This window comes from Schistocerca gregaria, chromosome 1 (genome assembly GCF_023897955.1).
Source record: "Schistocerca gregaria isolate iqSchGreg1 chromosome 1, iqSchGreg1.2, whole genome shotgun sequence".
Classification (NCBI taxonomy): Eukaryota; Metazoa; Arthropoda; class Insecta; order Orthoptera; family Acrididae; genus Schistocerca; species Schistocerca gregaria.
Genome location: NC_064920.1, coordinates 10,596,477 through 10,618,305, shown reverse-complemented (window position 1 = coordinate 10,618,305; position 21,829 = coordinate 10,596,477). Strand labels below are relative to the sequence as shown.

At 44.5% G+C, this 21,829-nt stretch overlaps 1 protein-coding gene across 1 annotated transcript in view; it reads left to right on the top strand.

Annotated features, from left to right (window-relative positions):
• Window positions 1-1,844: 1,844 nt before the first annotated feature.
• The window catches only part of LOC126323250 (ubiquitin-protein ligase E3B), a 280,679-nt gene continuing 260,694 nt past the window's right edge, over window positions 1,845-21,829 (top strand). Inside the window, exons 1-2 of the mRNA XM_049994667.1 lie at window positions 1,845-2,463; window positions 2,633-2,770. Of these exons, the coding sequence (XP_049850624.1) occupies window positions 2,303-2,463; window positions 2,633-2,770 (299 nt within the window). The 5' untranslated portion in view covers window positions 1,845-2,302. The remainder of the gene's footprint in view (window positions 2,464-2,632; window positions 2,771-21,829) is intronic.

Sequence of the window (21,829 nt, the reverse complement as noted above, 5' to 3'; positions counted from 1 at the left end):
TCTGCCATCCTGTATGGCACAAAAAGCACACTTCATTCTGTTTACTGATGACACAACCATTGCGACTGACAAAACACCCAACAGCAGTCTAGACAACACTGTGACCACTGTATTCAGAGAAGCTCTAGATTGGTTCACTTCAAATAGTCTGTCACTCAATGTTAACTTGACTTCATTCAGCTTCAAACAGGAAAATATTGCGATAAAATGTAGTGGCAAAGAAATATTGAGGGTTGAGTCTTCCAAATCCCTGGGATTACATATAAACATCAATCTAAACTGGTCATTTCACATCAACGACCTATGTAAAAAGACCGAATTCAGCAGTATTTGCCATTTGCACAGTTTCATCTGTTTGTGACTTGGAAACAATTAAAGGTGCATACCTAGGATTTCTTCATTCACCTATGACATACAGCTTCATATTTTGGGGTAAGCAGTCATGAGCAAACAAAATCTTTATTGGACAACTAAGAGTCATTAGAATTATCGCTACAGTGTATCCAAAATGCTCTTGCAGAAACTTACTCAAACAGCATGGGATCTTCACCATGCCATCTCAGTACATTTCTTCACTGGTGTGCTTTGTGAACAATTTATAAAACAAACAGTGAATATCATGATCATGATACAAGAAGTAAATATGATCTTCACAAAGATATAAAAAATCTCAGCATGTTACAGAGAAGTGTACATTATTCAAGCATAAAAGTATAAAATAAACTTCCATTTCATGTTAAATCAGTCATTGGGTATATTAGTAAATTCAAAAGGCAGCTGAAACCTTATCTTTTGAATTTTTCTTTGTTCTTTACAAGATTTTTTTTGACAGTGAGTAACAATACAATGTGTTTATTTTTGAACATTCCTATAAAAATTGGCTAAGTAGCACAGGCATATAAATTGATGACAGAATGCTTTTTATATGTATCAGAATTATAATTTGTTAGTGTAATCATTACTACTACTACTACTACTACTACTACTATAATCTGTGTTGTTGTTTAAACATTTGAACCAAATGTATCTCTTTCTATACGATTTAGTTTGTAAGCCTGATGACCATTTAGATATGGTTATTACTGTAATAATCTGACACGTTCTACATCCTAGCGATAGACTCGCATGAAGTATCTACAGGAAACGAAAATAAATAACTAAAACTGGCGACTACGTGAGATGGCGCGCTTGGCACGCGCATCAGCTGATCGCCACCGAATGTCAAGATTACGGCCAGCCGCTTGGAGTAAGGCTGCTATATAGAGCTTTTGCGTGGAACGCTCCCTCGCGCGTAATCCTTGCCGCCGCGGTGCGGATGCTCTGTGAATTATGTGATTTAGCAATTAATTATTCTGTTGTTGACTAATAACAAGTTCTTCTATTATTGTTGAAGGAAGTAAATGTTAATATTCCCTCTCCTATTCGAGTTTTTTTTACATAGAGTAGTTGGAAGGAAGGTATGTTAACTCGGAGCAGCGAACTGTTGAATGCAATAGCTGCCACCCATAGTTCACATGCGGAACACGTCAAAATTAGTCACGGCCTCTTATCCCTACAAATTTAGCGATAATATTTATTACAGTACACAATTACAATCATCGAATCGATATACTAAATCTCCTAAGTACTACCAACTGTTCACGATCTTTATATGACCAGTGAACAGATATCAACAGAGCGTCATTAAAAAGAGAAATGTAAACTGCGCTACTACAATTTTCATGTGTCGAAATGTTGATCCAGACTGCAGATTCCATCTCATACTCTGATTCAGAAATTTTATTAATAAAAAAAAATGTTGATTGTAACTATTAACAAGTTTCGTGGTTGAATCCCTGTTTCTCAATGAGATAAATTTACTGAGTGTTGTAATAGTCTTATTTTTTGCAAATATGTATAAAAAGTCTGTGGATAGCCCACAAAGAAATTTTGGTGTATCATTTTGCTAATGGATGGCTGTTCCAACATTCTTTTGTCACAAGGAGTTTAATTCAAAGATGTTTTACTAAGTATTGTGTTGTTCTAAAGCAATGTTTGTTTTGCCTCGTAGGGCTAGTGTATTGTGTCAAATGTTTTGCAATTAAATTTGTGAATGTTTGCTAATTTCGCATTAGTATGATGACTATCACTAGTAGATGCGGAATTCGAAGGCTCACGAAATGTCGATGATAATTTCTTGGGATGTCTTTTAGTGATACGTGAGTTTGAGAAGAATGCGTTATTTTGAAAGAGTTTTTGCCGTGGCTTATGACAAGAACTAATTTGAGCGCGAACCTAAACCTGATAATCAGGATCACTGACAATGTTTAATAAAAGCGAATCTTCTAAATGTAGTTTTTTGGAACAAACGAAAGCGGCTCGTGAAGAACGAGCACAAGAAAAGAAAAGGGAAGCTGCTGCTATTCTATTGCAGTCGCACGTGAGAGGATGGCTTACAAGAATACGATTTACGAAAAATATTCTGTAAGTGACATGATGACTATGTTGCGATAGTATTCATATAATTACATATCCGGAGTTAGAGTAGAAATGTTACGTTGCTATAATCGTTCCAATAATTTTAGCCGTAATATGACTTTTATCCGATGTACATGCTGCCTATAGATGGAAACTGATGTGCATTTTGCTCTAGGGATGACTTTGACATGCTGTTACCTCCAGAGGGATGCGCAGAACTGCGGCCATCAGTACAAGTGTATCAGAATGCATCCAGGTTTTTGTTTGTATGGAAAAAAGAACGAGATAAAGAACGCTTTGAAAAGTTATGTAGGTAAGGATTATCAACAAAAATCGAAAAGGAAATATGCCCACTGGAAATAAAGTTTTGAAGAGAATCATGGTGCCTTTGATATTACATTTTCTTTCCGGTAGTGCTAATCGGTTAGCAAATTCCTCAGTCAGGACTGAATGACGGAGCATTACAATTACTGGTATCTTGTTTTAAAGCCTTGTATCTTTAGCAATTAAAATGTAATAGTCAATCGACCATGGCATTCAGACTTTTTTTATTATAATTTTTTTAATTTCTTTTTCTTTCTTTTTTTTCCACAATGCAACACGGTGAGCTGTCAGAATCAGACCACAAAAGAAACATAGTGACTCAGAAATATAGACAGTAACTTGATCATGATATCTTGTGGGCAAAGCATTGTGTAGAGGTTTGTGAAATTGTTGATGAACAGTTTAAATCTTCTTAACTGTATTGCTTGTACACTTTGAGCCCTGGCTTAACCATAAATAAAATAAGGTGGTACTGAATACAGCAATAGGGACTATGGAGTGAAAGCATGTTGAAGTAAAGTATATTTTGTCATCAAGAGAAACGTGTATGTAACTTAGAGCACAAACAAGTTATCAAGAGCTAAAATTCTATATCATAAGTAGGCTATTGTAGATCGTCCAGTGTGTAATTAAAATAATAAAACCCTTGGGGAATACAGGGAAAACAGTTTGGAGCTTGATTAGGGAATTAGAAAAATAAATATATCATAACACTGGGTGTGACAGTCCTTAGATTTGAACTGGATTAGAAGTTAAAATCCAGTCCATTGACAAAGGAAGACTAACTGAGTGCATATATATCAGAATGGGTTTTTACACACAAATCCACAGAAACGTTTTAAGTATGACTGCATTAATATGGCATTAGATCTTCTGTGTACAAGGTAACATTCAAGATACATATTTCTAAATCTGTTGGAGGCTTCTGACACAGTGAATCACAAAATAATGCTTATAGAAATTGAAGAGATTTGTATCAGAAGACTTGTAAACAGGTGGATTGCATTATTCCTAGCCAGTCTCCTACAGTAAGTTGGTATGATGTACGCAGAGAAGCAGATCAGTTTAGAAGAAGTTCTACTTGGTAGTCAAACTGTCAAACAAGTGAGCTTTAGGGCTAAGTAATGGGATCTCTGTTGTTCGTCCTGCACACTCAATACTTCAGCCTGAATGCAGATGCTCACAGAACCGTTATATTAGCAAGTGACACAACTGTAATCCTCAAAGGGGACAGTACAGCAGAAGCACAGAAAGCTGTGAATTTGGTTAATTTGAACATCTTGGCACTGTGCTATAAACGGTGGGCTAACTATTAGCACCATATTGAAAGACTGTTTCCGTGAACTTCCACACCACACTAAACAACCAACCAATATAAACTAGCATTAAATTCAAATACCTGGGCCTGTGGTAACATGATAATCTCAAATGGATCAGATATGTTGATTAGGTAAATTCTGAAATGAATACAGACACTTTATCTTGAGAATGTTGCAAGCATATTCTGGTCAGAAAACAGTAAAAGGTGTGTATTATGTTTTCTAAATATCCTCACCTATGATTAGTGTGATATTCTGAGGTAATCTTACAACTGCCTTTGGCACTTTTAGGATTCAGAATAGAATCATGAGAGTCACTGATTGAAGCAAAACTAGCAACGTTTGGAAATCTGTTTTCGAAAGTTGAAGATCCCAACACTGTCTTTTTGAAGCTATGAAAGTCTTTAAAAAGCACAGAGTGACAGTTGAATACAGAATAAAGAAAACCATCAAAATTCACAGACATTGTGTCAGAATGTAGAACAATTGAAGACAACACAAATTTTGGAAAACCATGAGATCTTATTTGCTGTGTCACTGTTTTTACTTTATAAAAGAATACCTAGAATAGGGCCATGATGGTTATCATTAATTGCGAACCAAAGAATCTTAATTCTTTGTTCATTCAAGTCGCAGAATTGAGTTACCCGTTGTCATAAAGGAGAATGACTCCTTCAGTAATCATTGTGCACCATTTGTTTCGGATTCCCCTTTGAAGTTTCATAAGTGTCTCCCAAAAAAGTATGATATCACATTATTCTTACACATTACCCTCATGAAATATGTTGTTAAAAATACTTTATGGCCCCTAAAAAGTTAACCATAATTTTGCAGTTTGATGGTGTCTGTACAAATATTTTTTCAGTTTATTGGGAGAGAGTGTGTTCATCCACTATTTGGACTGTTCCTTAGTTTCATAGGTCATATAGTACACCCTTGCCATGTTCTGTCACGATTCTGTTCAGAAATTGCTTTCCGTCTTAATGGCAGTGCTGGAGTGTCTAGACCTTGAACCCATTCTTTCAGTTTTGTGAACATTGATTAGACAGTTTGGGGGCTACTATGCACAAAATTTATGATAACTTAACTTCCAAATGCAGTGCTGAAGAGGCTTGTCCTTGAAATCTGAGAACAGATCCATAAAGTTAGGAAATGGCGAACAGGTGTCTCAGATAGGCAGTTTCATCAACATCTTACACAAGTTTATCAGCCACATCTGAAAATATTTCTCAGTCACTTGCAATGTGTACATAAATGTTACCTGCCTCAAATTTTCTGCACCACTCCTTCACAGCACCATCACACCTAACAGCATCCTCCCCACATAAAGGACACAGTGCGCGCAGCAAGCGACTGATGAGATGTACATCACACCTGAGGAGATGCAGCAATACCATCCATTTCAATCAGTTGTTGCTCCGACTACTCATTGACAAATGAAAAGAGAGCTGACTGATGGATCATGACTTTCAAAGTCTCCTTTAACAACTGCACAAGTGCCATGAAGCTACAAACACTTGTTTATTCTTAGTAGCCAGTCGAGATTGATTTGTGAATAGATCTCATATGGAAATACGGAAGCGTCCGATCTTGCCCTCTGCTTTGACCCATGACGTCGCAAATATGGCCGAAACAACTAGAAACCTTGATTACAATATGGCGCATATAAAGTCGTTACGTACACATTATGATGACGAAAATAAATCGAAAAACACACACACACACACTCTACACAAAAAGCCTAATGACACTAATGGGTTAAGTGCGGGAAATAAGGGGTTTTTGGGTGTGGACAAACTAAATATAAACAAATTTAGACACCCACTCCCATACAAAACCACTCAAAATGACAAAAAAAACTGACATCGCAAAACTCCCCAAATACCACTAAACACAATATCATCTGGAATCAGACACTTCCCTTGACCTAAATAGCTCAACAGCAGCTCCCAATCCCATAAATTAGGACCTAACACTTCCCTTGACCTATATAGCTCAAAAACATCTCCCGATACCAATACCAACATTCACAGCCACACATTGGAATCGAACACTTCCCTTGACCTGTTATCCTTACGACATGTCCACATACAGCCGTCCCTGGTCCGAGACGCCGGAACTTTAAGTAAGCCTCATTTCTTCACCACATACTGAACACTTCATGACTTCGTCCAAAAATCCGAATAGTTGAAGAAATTTTATTAGTGACAATGCACTGTCCCCCATCATAGCCGACAACCTAAAACTGCTGATCCTGTCAGTCATATCCATACCTACCAAAGACATAGAAAAGCAATTTACCAAAATTGCCACCCTCGTAAACTAAACCAAAAACATCACCTAACACACCACCAGAGAGCTCCACCGATCGCATCAAAATGACACCTACAAACACGCCACTCTCACAAACTAAATTCCGTGCCGTCATGACGTCACACACCACAACAGCCTTATGTCATGGGTCAAAGCCAATGGGTGGCATCAGACATCTGTAACACACTGTGTAATGCCAGATCAAAATGAGTAAATAAATAAACAAACATATGTAACTAATTGAGAATTCCAGACCCCAGTCATGAAATTGATTATGGAATAAAAAATTATAAAACTGTGCTTGTGGGTTGAGGCTGTTTTATTTACTGTTATTAATAAAACAGCTGTGTTCCCACCAATCCACTGCAATGGACAGTCAAGACATATAATTTCCATGTTGACTTGACTTCTTGTTTTGAATTCTTTGTACTGTGCAAGAAATTCACAACCTCTTTGCAGTTCTACGAGTAGACTGTGGTAAGGGGATGTGTCGTGGAGAGGGTGAGGGGGGAAGGGGAGGGAGGATCAGGGAAGTCTGGCTGGGAGCTGGGAGGGGTGCAGCGAGTGTACAAGATAGTAGTACAACACACGGTACCGACCACCAGTGTTTTCTTGTAGTACACGCCGCCGACGACTTGGAGCAATGCATTAGGAGCGAGTGACAGAATAGAGGGAGAGGAGTGTGGGGAAGAGTAAGAAGGTGCAGGGTGAGGGAAGTTTATGGTCCTGGAGTTGCGGGTTGGTGGAAATTGAGGCCATGAGGATTACGGGAGCTGCTGTCAGCCACACTTAGCCTGTGCAATTGCGATTGGCTTCCTGAGTTTATTAGTGTGTGTCGTGATTCATTCCACATCCCTGAAATTTCTCCTACAATGTAGTTTGAATCCATCAAGGTGAATGGATACACGCAGTTTGTTGTGATGTTTGCAGTTTGGCACCAGGGAAAGAGTAACAACAGAAAATGCAGTTTATTATTTTATATGTGAGATACTGTACTTAAATTAAATTGTATGCATAGCAACTGTGAAACAGAGTTGGCTGCTGCTCACCGCATAGAGGCAGCACTGAGTGGCAGACAGGAGCATTTAGAAGTAGACCAACTGATTGCACAAGTCCATCCTCAGTGCATGCGGTGGGGAGGGGGCAGAATATCTCTCTCTCTCTCTCTCTCTCTCTCTCTCTCTCTCTCTCTCTCTCTCACACACACACACACACACACACACACACACACACACACACACACACACACACACACACACAGCATTGTCCCCCTCTACTCATTTTTGCTGTGGAGGCCCGTTCCCATCGTGAACTATTTTACGAAGTACAAATAGTACATGGTTGTTTGTTGTTTTAAACTTGTGCCATAATGCTTCTTTATCTAGTTTGCTGAACATATAAATCTCTTTCTTTGCTCAAGTGATTGAGTTGCCCATAATTATGTATACAACTATAAGTTAAATACTTAGTAATATTTCCCAACTACACACAACAGATTGATGAAGTAATGATACCTAGTTTATTTATTTTTTACCATGAGCCCAACTATTATTTGTATGGCACTTTTCTTCAGTTTCAAAATTGTGTGTTCATTCCGCATTAATTGACAGTCAAGATTAATCTCTAAAAATTTTGTGTTTGTTGCACACACAATAAATTTAATCATTTATGCTTTATGTGACAGCCCTCTTTAAACATCGTTAAGGATTTCATATGCTCTGGCTAATAGGAGTAGTTGTGTTTTATCAATGACTGTGATATTGCTGTGATTAGTAAAGAGAACTTTTTCTCTGTGTCTTATTCTGTCTGGGAAGTCATTGATAGATACATAAGAAGAGAATTAGACCCAGTACACTACCCTGTTTATATATTTATTGTATGATAGTTGTTGTGCTGAAAATGTAATATCAGTACGCATGTGAACTCTCTCGACCATTTGCACACTTTTTACCAGCTAAGGCTCAAACCCTCATTTACTGTGACGCTTAACCCTACTGTTTTTAGTTTGTTAAATAGTATTTTATGGTCAGCACTCTGAAAAGCCTTGGACAAGTCTAAGAATATAGAAGTAGCCCAGTCAGTCTTGCCAGGAGCTTCAAGTGTCAATTTTCAATCTCTGTAATGGCTGATATTGACTATGAAACTCTTACTGTCAGACCATGTATCTTGGATCCCAGGCATTTCTATAAATATCAGCACTATATCCACACTTGTGAATCTTGTGAAAATGCACCCAAATGCGTAACCTGTGGCAGGGACGCTTGTGAGGGTATGTCCAACTCCTTCCTTTCACTGTATCAACTGCTAGGATAATCATGCTGCTTCCTCCAGTGACTGTCCAATATACCTCAATGAGAGAGCTGGTAAGGAGATTCAGATGAAGGAAAAGGCTCCTACTCACACTTCTCAGAAAATGTAAGCTAGCTGCAAATCTTGTACACCACCCTCTGGCAGTTATAGTACAGTTTTCGCTACACCCCGACCTACGTAGGCCATGGATACACATACTTGAGACTTCCAGTTTAGTGCTATGGTTGTGAAATTGTCCAACTCCAAGGTCACACGTCTTCGCCTGCTATGGGTGTACCACACCAATGAACCTTCACCTATGCCAACAAAATCGTGTGCATCGCAAAGAAATGCACGGAAATCCAAAACGGACTAATCCTGCGATGACTTTCTGTGCACATCTAGCCAGTCAACATCTGGGTCTGCACCTAACGAATGCCAAGATCTACATGCATAGTCCACAAGCCACCAGACAGTGTGTGGTGGAGGGACACCTTGAGTACCTCTTATCAGTTCTCCCTTCTATTCCAGTCTTGTATTGTTCGTGGAAAGAAGGATTGTTGGTATGCCTCTGGACTCCAATCTCTCAGATTTTACTCTCATGCTTTCTTCGCAAGATATACGTAAGAGGGAGCAATATACTGTGTGCCTCCTCGGTGAAGGTATGTTCTCGAAACTTTAGCAAAAGCCCGTACCGAGCTACTGAGCGTCTCTCCTGCAGAGTCTTCCACTGGTGTTTTATCTATCATCTTAGTAATGCTTTCGTGATTACTAATCAGTCAAACAAAGGCAAATGATCTTCCCTCTCTCCACCTCGTTGTTATTCTTCTATGGTGTCACCTGGCCAAGCTCCATTTAATTGGGATGCACTGCCAACAGCCAGTCTGCTGGACAAGTGAAGATGAATACTAACACTTCTGTCTGACTAATGGATCAGGATTCTTCAGCCACTGTACCTGATCATTGCGCATGTTCGAATTCTGGCACTCAGCAGCCATTTTGGTGACTGCCCCTTTATTTGCCCCATCTCCTGTTTATCATCAGATATGGTTTTTCTCCAGTGGAACATTTGTGGCATCAGATCCAATAAGGCAGAATATCAGCTCTTCTTGTGATCATACTGTCCAGTTCTTTTCTGCCTCCAGAAAACAAAATGATGTCCTCACAATTGCTTTCATCTCCTACACTTCACCTTCACTTCAGTCTGTTTTGACCTGCCTCCTGAGGCTGGGACTCTGGCTCACTGATGAGTCATGTTGTTTGTTTTAGACAATGTCTATAGTTGCATTATTACCTTGCACACCCAGCTTCAAGCTGTTGCTGTCTGTCTTTCCCTTCCTGATTTCACCTTCTCTCTTTGCAATGTGTGTTCACTCTCATCTTCTGCTGTCACCAGGGCAGAAATTTTGCAATTTATTGCCCAATTTCCTCCTCCCTTTTTGCTGCTCAGTGACTTCAGTGCCAACCAACTTCTTCGGGGCTCCCCACACCCCTGTCTGAGAGGCTCTCTCTTAGTAGATATCTTCAACCAGCTCAGTTTAATTCTTTTGAACAGTTCATTCTGATTCCACACACTCCTTTTCCCTCTCGGACCTTTCGATCTGTACTGCTCATCTTGCTCGTTGTCTCGAGTGGTCTGTTCTCTCTAACACACTCGAGTGACCATTTCTCCTGTGTCATCCATTTGCTAACACCTATCCCATCTGTTTGTCCAACCAACTGCAGCTTTCCGAAGCTGACTGGCTGCTCTATTCCTCACTGACCACTTCCGATGAACACCATTTCGCCTGAGTGATGACTATGTAGAATATCTTACAGCTGTTACCCTTACTGCCACAGAATGTACCGTACCTCACACTCCTTCCTCACTGTGACGTGCCCCCACCCCCTGGTGAATGGAGGCATGTCGTGATTCAATCTGGGCACGGAGACGAGCTCTCCATATTTTTTAACACCATCCCACAATGACGAACTGTATCCATTATAAACAGCTACGTGTGCAGTGTTGCCACATTTTCAGGGATACCAAGAAAGCTATTTGGCTCGACCTCCTTGATATCTACAATATCTTGGGTCAATATTTTGCAGAAATTTTGAGTTTCACTCACTACCATCCTGCCTTCCTCCCTCTGAAATGTGTGGCAAAGACAAGGATGATATCTTTCTCCTCCCAGAATCTTTAATGCTACAATACTGCTTTAACGTGCACACTCTTAGTACTGGTCATCCGCTCCACGACTGAACGGCATTCGTATTCTTATGTTGCGACACTAATCTCCTGAAGGCCTACGCTTTCTCTTCCTTACATATAACAGCATTTGGACAGATGGCACATTTCTCAGTTACTTGCATGAGGCTATTGTCATTCCCATATCTAAGCCTGGTAAGGACAGACACCTTCCTTCCAGCTAGCACCAAATCTCCCTCACCGATAGCATCTGCAAGGTGACAAAATGTATGATTAATGGTCGGTTGGTGTGGTGGCTCAAATCTTGGAATCTCTTTACTAATGTCCAATGTGGATTCCATGGGCACTCATCTACAGCTGGTCATCTCACCACCTTGTCGACTCATATAATGCTCAACTTTTTGTGGGACTGCCAAACTATGGCCATGTTTTTTGATTTGGGGAAGGCGTATGACACTCACTGGAGGATGGATATCCTTCATATCTCCTGTGAGTGGCGCTTCCAGGGTTGCCTGCCCCTTTTTATCCACAAATTTTTAAAAGATTATGTTTTTAAGGTACATGTGGGCTCAGCTGTGTTAGACACTTTTATTCAAAAGATGGGGTGCCTCAGAGTCCCCTTCCCTGCTCCCAATCCAACCTCACTCACACCTACTACCCCCCCCCCCCCCCCCCAGCCCACTTGCATAGCTCTTTCCCCTTCATTGGTTCTCTCCTCTTCCCTATTTTCAGTGTGGCACAGCCTCCCAATTCTTCAGCCCCACTGTCCACTCATGCCAAGATTAGTACTGTATATGTTTCATTTCTGTTACTTGTAAATGGTTTTAGTGTGTTAATAATTGATTATAAAGGTAGAATACCAATATCTAGGAACGTCTTACCAGCAATTAATTTGGACACACATGGTCCAGGTCGTCTTTTTAAGAAGGTTCTATACGTCACAAGCTGTTGTGATTTGCTGAGATTCAGGGCGTCAGAGTAATGCAAAATTAGAGAGGGTCATACGAGTGGACACGTACAAGTGGAAAGAAGAATGAGAGATTGGTATTATTTCCGTGTCAGGAGAATAAGAGGAAATGAGAACTAAGAACTGAGGGAGATGATATCAAAGAGTGAAAGGCAGGTGGCTAAGCTCACACCAGGATCCCATCTGTGGTTTTCTGGACTAAAAGAGTTGCCCCGACTAATTCCACCTGTCACACTCACATTGCCTTTGCTGATTTTCATCAGTCATTTTGGGCTCTTGACAATTTGATGTGCAACTGATTATTAGCTAAACAAACATTAGTGGGATCTTTAATATTCAAAGACTCCGTGACAACCAAAACTTTGATATTTTAACCCTCAGTTCCTTTACCACCTACAAAAATATTCAGATCCTCGACATTTGATTTCCAGCACTGCTGCTTTTGGATGCAGCTGGCTGGCCGTTACATAGGGTCAGTTGTACAGAGGAACTTCTTGATCAGCTTGTCACTCGTAACATGTGACTTTTAACTTTTAGCCAAAACCAAATCCTTGACACACTACATCATAGGATTTCCTTATTTGTGTCTTTTCCCCATGGTTTTCAGCTTCCTTATTTAAATATTACATATATCCAATTCTAACATTAGGTGATCATTCTTCCTTCCCTGTTTCCCCTATGTCGCAGTTCATTAAGTGTATTCTGTAACTTAGTAACCACTGTGTAATATTTTTACTGCAGTATGTTCTAGAGGACCCCCCCCCCCCCCCCCCCCCCCCGCCCCTATCAGTGCCATCTTCTTGGATGGACTAGATTCAGGGTGGTACCCTGATGTCAGTACATTTTCTGCGTGCAGCACAAGTACAACAGACTCCCAATTATCTATGTATAGCTTGGCAGTAATTGAAGAAGTCAAAAATTGAGCTTGAAATATTCTGTTATAATAAGAATGAATATTTTAGTTTAGAATACATTGTTGGTTGTATGATATGTCTTATTGTAGGAAGACGATGTAGGCCCCAATCCATCCATTGGACATCTCTGAAAGAGGAAGGTAGAAGATGAGTTATTGGCAAAAGTAAAGCTGTGAGGGCAGGTTGTGAGTTGTGCTCGGAAATCTCAGCCCGTCGATCACACGATTTTAACGTCCCAGGAAATATTTTTCCATTGTTTTCCATTTCACCTTCTGGTAAATGTGAGCATGCTACCCTTGTACATGGCAGTTTTCTGTCTGTGTGCTTGCTTAGCCATTTCCACATGAGTCAATGATTTCCACCTCACTTAAAACTGGTAATAAAAGAAAATGATTTAGGTTTCTCTCTGGAGCAGTACCCTTCAGAATCCTTGACCTGTGTCAAAAAATGAAAGTGTGCTGTTAAAAATCACTATGAGGACTGTGTAGGTGATAACATACGATTGACAATGGCTGTTAACCTGTATCACATCTCTTGTTGTTGCTGAAGTTGTAGATGGTTTGTATGTGCTAGGGAGATGGGAAACAAATAGAAACATGTTATTCTAATGGTGTAAAAGAAATTAGAAATTGTAGATAAGTTAGAAAAGTGCTAACATGCAGCAAAACTTCCTCAGGATTATACAATATGAGTACAAACAGTGAGAGACCAAAATAAAAATAAGGAAAAGCTGTTAAATTTTGCAACCAAAATTTACGACCAAGCTAGACTGTACAGTGTAAGTGCCTGAAAATTTCAAATTGTACAAAAGAAGAAGAAGCACTTCAGTTGTGGTTCCAACAGAAGAGAGCAGTAGTAGTTTCTAAATCATGTCAGACACTAATAGAGGAAGCTGGAGACTTCCACGAAACTCGGAAGAGTGAAGGAAAATTTAACATGTGATAGGGATGGCTGACTCATGCTACAAGACTCGGGAGAAATTGTTATTCTGGTTGAGAAACTTATTGGAGCTGAAGCTTTTTGTGGTGAGATTCACTATGGGTATATTGAAATTTGTTATCAGTCAAATCCCCCCATGAACCATAGACCTTGCTGTTGGTGGGTAGACTTGCGTGCCTCAGAAATACAGATAGCCGTACCATAGGTGCAACCACAACGGAAGGGGTATCTTTTGAGAGGCCAGACAAACATGTGGTTCCTGAAGAGGGGCAGCAGCCTCGTCAGTAGTTGCAGGGGCAACTGATCTGGCCTCGTATCACTAACCAAAATGGCCTTGCTGTGATGGTACTGAGAACGGCTGAAAGCAAGGGGAAACTAGAGCCATAATTTTTCCCGAGGATATGCAGCTTTGTTGTATGGTTAAATGATGATGGCGTCCTCTTGGGTAAAATATTCCATCAGATACCTTAAACAATCAGGTAGGTTAGAAATTTAAGAAGGGAAATGGATTGGTTAAAGTTAGATATAGTGAGAATTAGCGAAGTTCGGTGGCAAGAGGAACAAGACTTTTAGTCAGATGAATACAGGTTTATAAATACAAAATCAAATAGGGGTATTGCAGGGGGTAAGAATAGGCCCGCGGTATTCCTGCCTGTCGTAAGAGGCGACTAAAAGGAGTCTCCCAAGTTTCGGCCTTATGTGATGGTCCCCACTAGGGTTTGACCTGCCATTTTCAAAATTTCCGTTGTTAGTGCGTGCCATTTGGGGAAGGACGCCTTACGTGGTGTTTTTCTATTGGTCCATCGTGCACCTCCATCTTGCATGCTATCTATTGTCGTGTGGAGGGATTTACTCCCCATGTCTTCTGGGTTGCCTCCTCGTCTTGTGCGCAATCCCCTTTTTAGCGCCCACGACAACTGTGGACCCTTTCAACACCTAAAATCCAGCACTGTAGCCAGTCCGTTGTGGTGGGGTCATCAGGTACCCTCTTGGTGGTAGCCCCCTGACCACGCAGGGATCGCACTACAGATGCCAGAGCTGTTTCCTCCCCATGCATGCCAAGCAGTATGTGCCCATCTTGTCTGGGGCACGGGGACTCCGGGCAATGGGATATCGGCCAGGTACCCGTTGCTTTGGCTGGGTGGCGCCCTTGGGGAGAGCCCTCATTCGGAGTAGGTGGCATCTGGGCGGATGTGGCGCAATGAAGCGCAATAAATCTCACCAAGCTGGTGGTCGCACTGCCACCAGCATCTTTAAGCGAGGCAGAATTGAATTCGATGCTGCACAATATGATCCTCAGTCGTTCTCCTCGTTGGCTGCGCCATGGGAGGGACGCAGATCTAGTGCCAAGCAGGAGCCTTATGTACCACAATACCTTGTCTGCAGCAGGACTAATGGTGACTCCTTTCTTTCGACAAAGCCTATGTTTTTTGTGGAGCACCTGGTGGATAAGTTTGGGGAAGTGGCGGGGTTGTCTAAAATGAGGAATGGGTCCATCCTCCTCAAGACGTCCTCCCTAGCCCAGTCACGGGCGTTGCTCTTGTGTGATAAGCTGGGAGACGTCCCTGTTACCGTCACTCCCCAAAGTAGCTTAAATATGGTCCAGGGGATTATTTACCATCGCGACCTCTTGTTACAGTCCGATGACGAGCTGAGAGCTGACTTGGAACGACGTGGTGTGCATTTTGTCCGTCGTGTGCACAGAGGACCCAAGACCAACAGGCTGGCCATCCGGTGCCTTTATCTTGGCCTTCGAGGGTGCTGTATTGCCTGAGAAGGTCAAGGTAATGGTTTACCGTTGTGACGTCAAGCCATACGTCCCTCCCCCGATGCGGTGCTTCCAGTGCTGGAAGTTTGGGCATATGTCCTCCCGTTGCCCATCCAGCGCCACATGTCGAGATTGCGGACGCCCCTCTCATCCCGATTCTCCATGTGCGCCTCCGCCTGTCTGTGTCAACTGTGGGGAACACCACTCTCCATGCTCGCCGGACTGCCCCGTTCTTCATAAGGAGCGGAAAATTATGGAATTTAAGACCCTGGACCGGCTTACTTATCGCGAGCCAAAACTGAAATTTGAAAGGTTGCATCCTCTCCCTCTTCAAACTTCTTATGCTGCAGCCACGTTATTGTCGCCCTCGCAGGCGGCAGTTGTCGTCTCCTCTGTGCCGCCTTCAGTGGGCCCTCAGGGCCGTACACCTCTGTCTGCCCCCCTCGTGTCTGGGGGCAAGCGTTCCTCTGTTGCCCCCTTAGCAGTTGGGGGCAAACCCCCTTCTGTCACTCCCCCCGCACATGCTTCGGGAGTGACATCTGCTCCAAAACCAGGGGGCTCGATCCCTCCCCCTCCTTCTCCGCTGGCGTCGTCTCTGCCGGCTCCTCTCTCGCGGAAGGGGTCCCTCGGGGCCCTCCCTTCTTCTGTTTCTTCTGCTACCCCGCTGGATGTCAGCCAGTGGCTGAAGGTTCCTCCACCTGCTGGTCGTATGGCTTCTGCGTTGTTGTCAGCCTCCGATGCTCCTTCAGAGAAACTCTCCCAGCCCTCTAAGCCAAAGGACAGACGCGAGAAGAAAGTATGGAACGTGTCCAAGAAGAAGGACGCTCTGGCAGTTTCAGTACCGCCTGCTGTCAATAGTTCTGGCTCTCTGGATGCGGTGGAGATCCTCGCCTCTGCCATGGATCTCGCCCTCACGGAACCCTCGGGGGCCTCTCCTATGGACACAGCTGACTCTCGCCCAGTGGCGGCCGTTGACTCTGCGGCACCGTCTGCCTCTTAGTCGCCTTCACGCCCTCCCAGTCCCTTCCTGCTTCCATTCTCCAGTGGAATTGCGGCGGTTATTTCCGCCACCTGCCTGAGCTCCGGATGCTTCTGAGTGTTTCCCCTGTTCTCTGCATTGCTCTTCAGGAAACTTGGTTTCCAGCAATGCGGACCCCTGCCCTTCGCGGTTATCGGGGATACTATAAGAACCGCGCTGACTGTCAATGAGCTTCAGGTGGAGTTTGCCTCTTTGTTCACCACTCTGTCTGTAGCTCGCCAGTGCCCCTTCTGACGCCTTTAGAGGCAGTCGCTGTCAGGATTGAGCTCTCGCCGGCTATTATTGTTTGCTCTGTTTACGTTCCTCCGTATGGGCAGCTCCCCCGACATGTCTTGGCTGCGCTGCTGGCTCAACTCCCGCCGCCATTGCTGCTTCTGGGCGATTTCAATGCCCACTACCCTCTATGGGGTGGGACTGTCTCCGATGACCGTGGTCGCGCTGTGGAGCATGTGTTGGCTCAGCTCGACCTTAGCCTCTTGAACACCGGTGCTCCCACGCATTTCAGTGTGGCCCATGGCTCGTTCTCGGCCATCGATCTCTCTCTTTGCAGCCCCGGACTTGTCCCATCCCTTCACTGGAGAGTGCATCCTGACCTGTGTGGTAGTGACCATTTTCCCATCTATTTGTCACTGCCCCAGTGTCATTCTTCTGGGCGCCTGTCCCGCTGGGCTCTCAACAGGGCTGACTGGCCGGCTTTTACTTCCGCTGCCACCATTGCTTCTCCCCCACAGGGTGACATTGACGAGGTGGTCCGTGTCTTGACCTCGTCAATTATTTCTGCTGCCGAGACTGCCATCCCCCGCTCTTCTGGACTCCCTCGGAGGAAGGCTGTCCCCTGGTGGTCGCCGGAGATTGCTGAGGCTATTTGTGACCGTAGGCGGGCTCTCCAGCGTCATAAGCGGCACCCGTCTCTGGAGACCCTCATCGCCTTTAAGACGCTCCGTGCCTTGGCTCGTCATCTTATTGCATGGCGTAAGCAGGAGTGCTGGGAGAGGTACATTTCATCCTTGGGCTCCCGTGTCTCCCCGTCGCTCGTGTGGTCCCGCATCCGGCGGATTTATGGATACCAGACCCCTATGGGTGTCTCTGGAATCTCCCTGGACGGCGCTGTCTGCATGGACGCTGCCACCATTGCTGACCACCTTGCCACGCACTTTGCTATGAGCTCTGCGACTGCAACTTACCCTCCTGCCTTTCGCTCTCTAAAGGAGTGCGCCGAGCGGACGCCGTTATCATTCCACACACGCCGTTCTGAAAAATACAATGCTCCTTTCAGCGAGAGGGAATTCCTCGCTGCCCTCGCCGATTGCCCTGATACAGCGCCAGGACCGGACTGCATCCACGCACAGATGCTGAAGCATCTCTCCGGGGACTGCCCGAGACACATCCTCACCATCTTTAACCGCATTTGGAGCGAGGGCGTGTTCCCGTCGCAATGGCGAGAGGGTGTTATCGTCCCCATCTTGAAGCCCGGTGCGGACCCTCTGGCGGTGGACAGCTATCTTCCCATTACCCTTACCAACGTTTTGTGCAAATTGCTCGAACGTATGGTGGGGCGGTGTTTGTGTTGGGTCCTTGAGTCGCGCGGTCTCCTCGCTCCATCCCAGGGTGGCTTCCGTCAGGGCCGGTCTGCTGCGGACAATTTGGTGCGGCTGGAATCTGCTATCCGTACGGCCTTTTCCCGCCGTCAGCATCTCGTTGCTGTATTTTTAGATCTGCGGAAGGCATATGACACAACATGGAGGCATCACATCCTTGCTACGTTGCGCGAGTGGGGTCTTCGTGGTCAGCTCCCAGCTTTTCATCAAAACTTTTTATTGCGCCGCTCTTTCCAGGTGCAAGTCGATGCCGCCTCTAGTTCATCTTATATACAGGAAAATGGGGTCCCGCAGGGCTCGGTGTTGAGCGTTTCCTTATTTCTAGTGGCCATTAATGGTCTGGCTGCAGCCGTGGGGTCGTCGGTGTCTCCTTATTTGTATGCCGACGACTTCTGCATCTCATTCAACGACTACAGGAGTCGCCGAACGCAGGCTGCAAGCAGCCATTCGCAAGGCGGCATCATGGGCTCTGACTCATGGATTTCAGTTCTCTGCGGCCAAGACTCGAGTTATGCACTTCTGCAGGTGTTGGACGGTCCACCCTCATCCGGAACTTTACCTCGACGGTCACCTACTTGAAGTGGTGGACACTAGCCGCTTCTTAGGACCTGTCTTTGATGCCTGGCTCACGTGGGTTCCTCATATTACTCAGCTGAAGCAAAAGTGCTGGCGGCACCTCAACGCCCTCCGCTGCCTGAGCCATGCGTCTTGGGGTGCAGATCGCAGCACGCTGTTGCGATTGTACAGAGCCCTTGTGCAGTCCAGGCTTGATTATGGGAGCCTGGCCTATGGGTCTGCATCGCCCTCAGTGTTGACGTTGTTGGACCCCATACACCACTGTGGGGTTCGGCTTGCAACTGGCGCTTTCCGTACGAGCCCCGTGGATAGTCTGCTGGTGGAGGCCGGGGTTACCCTGCTGCGGATTCGCCGCCACCGACTGCTCGCCGACTATGCTGTCCACGTGCATTGCTCACCGGGCCATCCCAATCATCGCCTGCTTTTCCCTGCCAGGGTCCTCCCTCTGCCCGACCGGCGACCTGGGTCTGGGCTTTCCAATGCTGTCCACGTCCAGTCCCTGCTGTCGGAACTGGGGTTGTTCCCTTCCCTCTTCTGCCGCCCTTCCGGGCCTGTGCACCCACGCCTCCCTGGTGTATGACTCGTCCGTCCGTCCGCCTGGACTTGGCACGGGAACCCAAGGACTCGGTTCCGCATGTGGCCCTCCGTCACCGTTTTCCTGCGCTCGTCGCCTCATTTTCAGGCTGTGAGCCTTTCTACACTGATGGTTCCGTGGTGGATGGTCGTCCTGCCTACGCTTTTGCTCACGCTGCCCATGTTGAACAGCGCTCCTTGCCGGCTGGCTGCAGTATTTTTACTGCAGAGCTGGTGGCCATATTGCGCGCTCTTGAGCATATGCGTTACTGCTCAGGTACGTCCATCGTCATCTGCAGTGACTCCCTGAGCAGCCTCCAGGCTATCGACCATTGCTATACCTCTTCTCCTCTGGTATCCTTTATTCAGGAGTCTGTTTTTGTAATTACCCGCTCTGGTCATTCGGTGGTCTCTGTTTGGACGCCAGGTCACGTTGGCATCCCGGGGAATGAACGTGTCGACAGGCTGGCCAAAGGAGCGGTCGACGCCCCCACTTTGGCGATCGGCCTCCCGGCTCGTGATTTGCAGCTGGCGTTGCGCCGTAAGGTGCTTCAGATATGGTGTGACGAGTGGCGTAGCCTGACTTCTCCGAATAAACTGCGGGCTGTTAAGGAGACGACCGATGTGTGGCGGTCCTCCATGCGGGCTTCTCGCATCGGCTATACCTACCTGACGCATGGACATCTTTTGCGTCAGGAGGATCCCCCCCTGTGTCAGTGTGGGTCCCGGTTGACAGTCGCCCACATTTTGTTGGAGTGTCCCCGCCTGCGCACCCTCCGGCAGACTTTTAATCTCCCGGGCACGTTGCCTTTGGTTTTTTGCGACGATGCCTCCATGGCTGACGACGTTTTAAATTTTATCCGTGGTAGTCCTTTTTATGGTTCCATTTAGGGGGGACCTGTCCCTTTTCCTTTCTGTGTATCTTGTCCTCGAGTGTCTCATTGGTTGCAAATTTTAATGTGTGTATTTGGATGGTTGACTCTTTCCCAATTTTTGTTCCCATGGTCAGTCAACCAGTCTCTGGCCCTCTTCTTTTCTTCTGTTTCTTTCTGTCCGGTGTTCGTCTGTACTCTTCTTGTCTCTAGTGTTCACTGCCACATGGTGTTCTTTCAGTGACTGGGGGGAGGGGCGTCTCCTCCCCCCTTGGGGTTTTACTTGTTCCGTAAATTTTGTTTCGCCTGTTTTTGGAATGGGGGACTGATGACCTTAGCTGTTTAGTCCCCCTTAAACATCCCAACAACAACAACAGCAATAATGAATAAAAAAATAGGAGTGTGAGTAAGCTACCACAAACAGCATAGTGAATGCATTATTGTGGCCAAGATAGACATGAAGCCCATTCCTACTACAGTAGTACAAGTTTATATGCCAACTAACTCTGCAGATGAAGCAGAAATTGAAGAAATGTATGATGAGATAAAAGAAATTATTCAGATAGTAAAGGGAGACAAATATATAATAGTCATTGGTGACTGGAATATGACAGTAGGCAAAGGAAGAGAAGGAAACGTAGTAGGTGAATATGGATTGGGGGTAAGAAATGAAAGAGGAAGCCACCTGGTAGAATTTTGCACAGAGCATAACCTAATCATAGCAAACGCTTGGTTCAAGAACCATAAAAGAAGGTTGTATACATGGAAGAAGCCTGGAGATACTGACAGGTTTCAGATTGATTATATAATGGTAAGACAGATATTTAGGAACCAGGTTTTAAATTGTAAGACATTTCCAGGGGCAGATGTAAACTCTGACCACAAGCTATTGGTTCTGAACTGTAGATTTAAACTGAAGAAACTGAAATAGGCGGCAATTGGATAAAATGACTAAACCAGAGATTGTACAGAGTTTCAGGGAGGGCATAAGGGAACTATTGACAGGAATGGGGGAAAGAAATACAGTAGAAGAAGAATGGGTAGCTTTTAGGGATGAAGTAGTGATGGCAGCAGAGGATCAAGTAGGGTTAGTAGAGGGCTAGTAGAGGGCTAGTAGAAATCTGTGGGTGACAGAAGAAATATTAAATTTAATTGATGAAAGGAGAAAATATAAAAATGCAGTAAATGAAGCAGGCAAAAGGGAATACAAACGTATCAAAAATGAGATCGACAGGAAGTGCAAAATGGCTAAGCAGGGATGGCTAGAGGACAAATGTAAGAATGTAGAGGCTTATCTCACTAGTGGTAAGATAGATACTGCCTACAGGAAAATTAAAGAGAGGTTTGGAGAAAAGAGAACTGCTTGTATGAATATCAAGAGCTCATATGGAAACCCAGTTATAAGCAAAGAAGGGAAAGCAGAAAGGTGGAAGGAGTATATAGAGGGTCTATACAAGGGCGATGTACTTGAGGGCAATATTATGGAAATGGAAGAGGATGTAAATGAAGATGAAATGGGAGATATGATAGTGCGTTAAAAGTTTGACACAGCACTGAATGACCTAAGTCAAAACAAGGCCCAGGGAGTAGACAACATTCCAGTAGAACTACTGACAGGCTTGTGAGAGCCAGTCCTGACAAAACTCTACCATCTGGTGAACAAAATCTATGAGACAGGCAAAATACCCTCAGA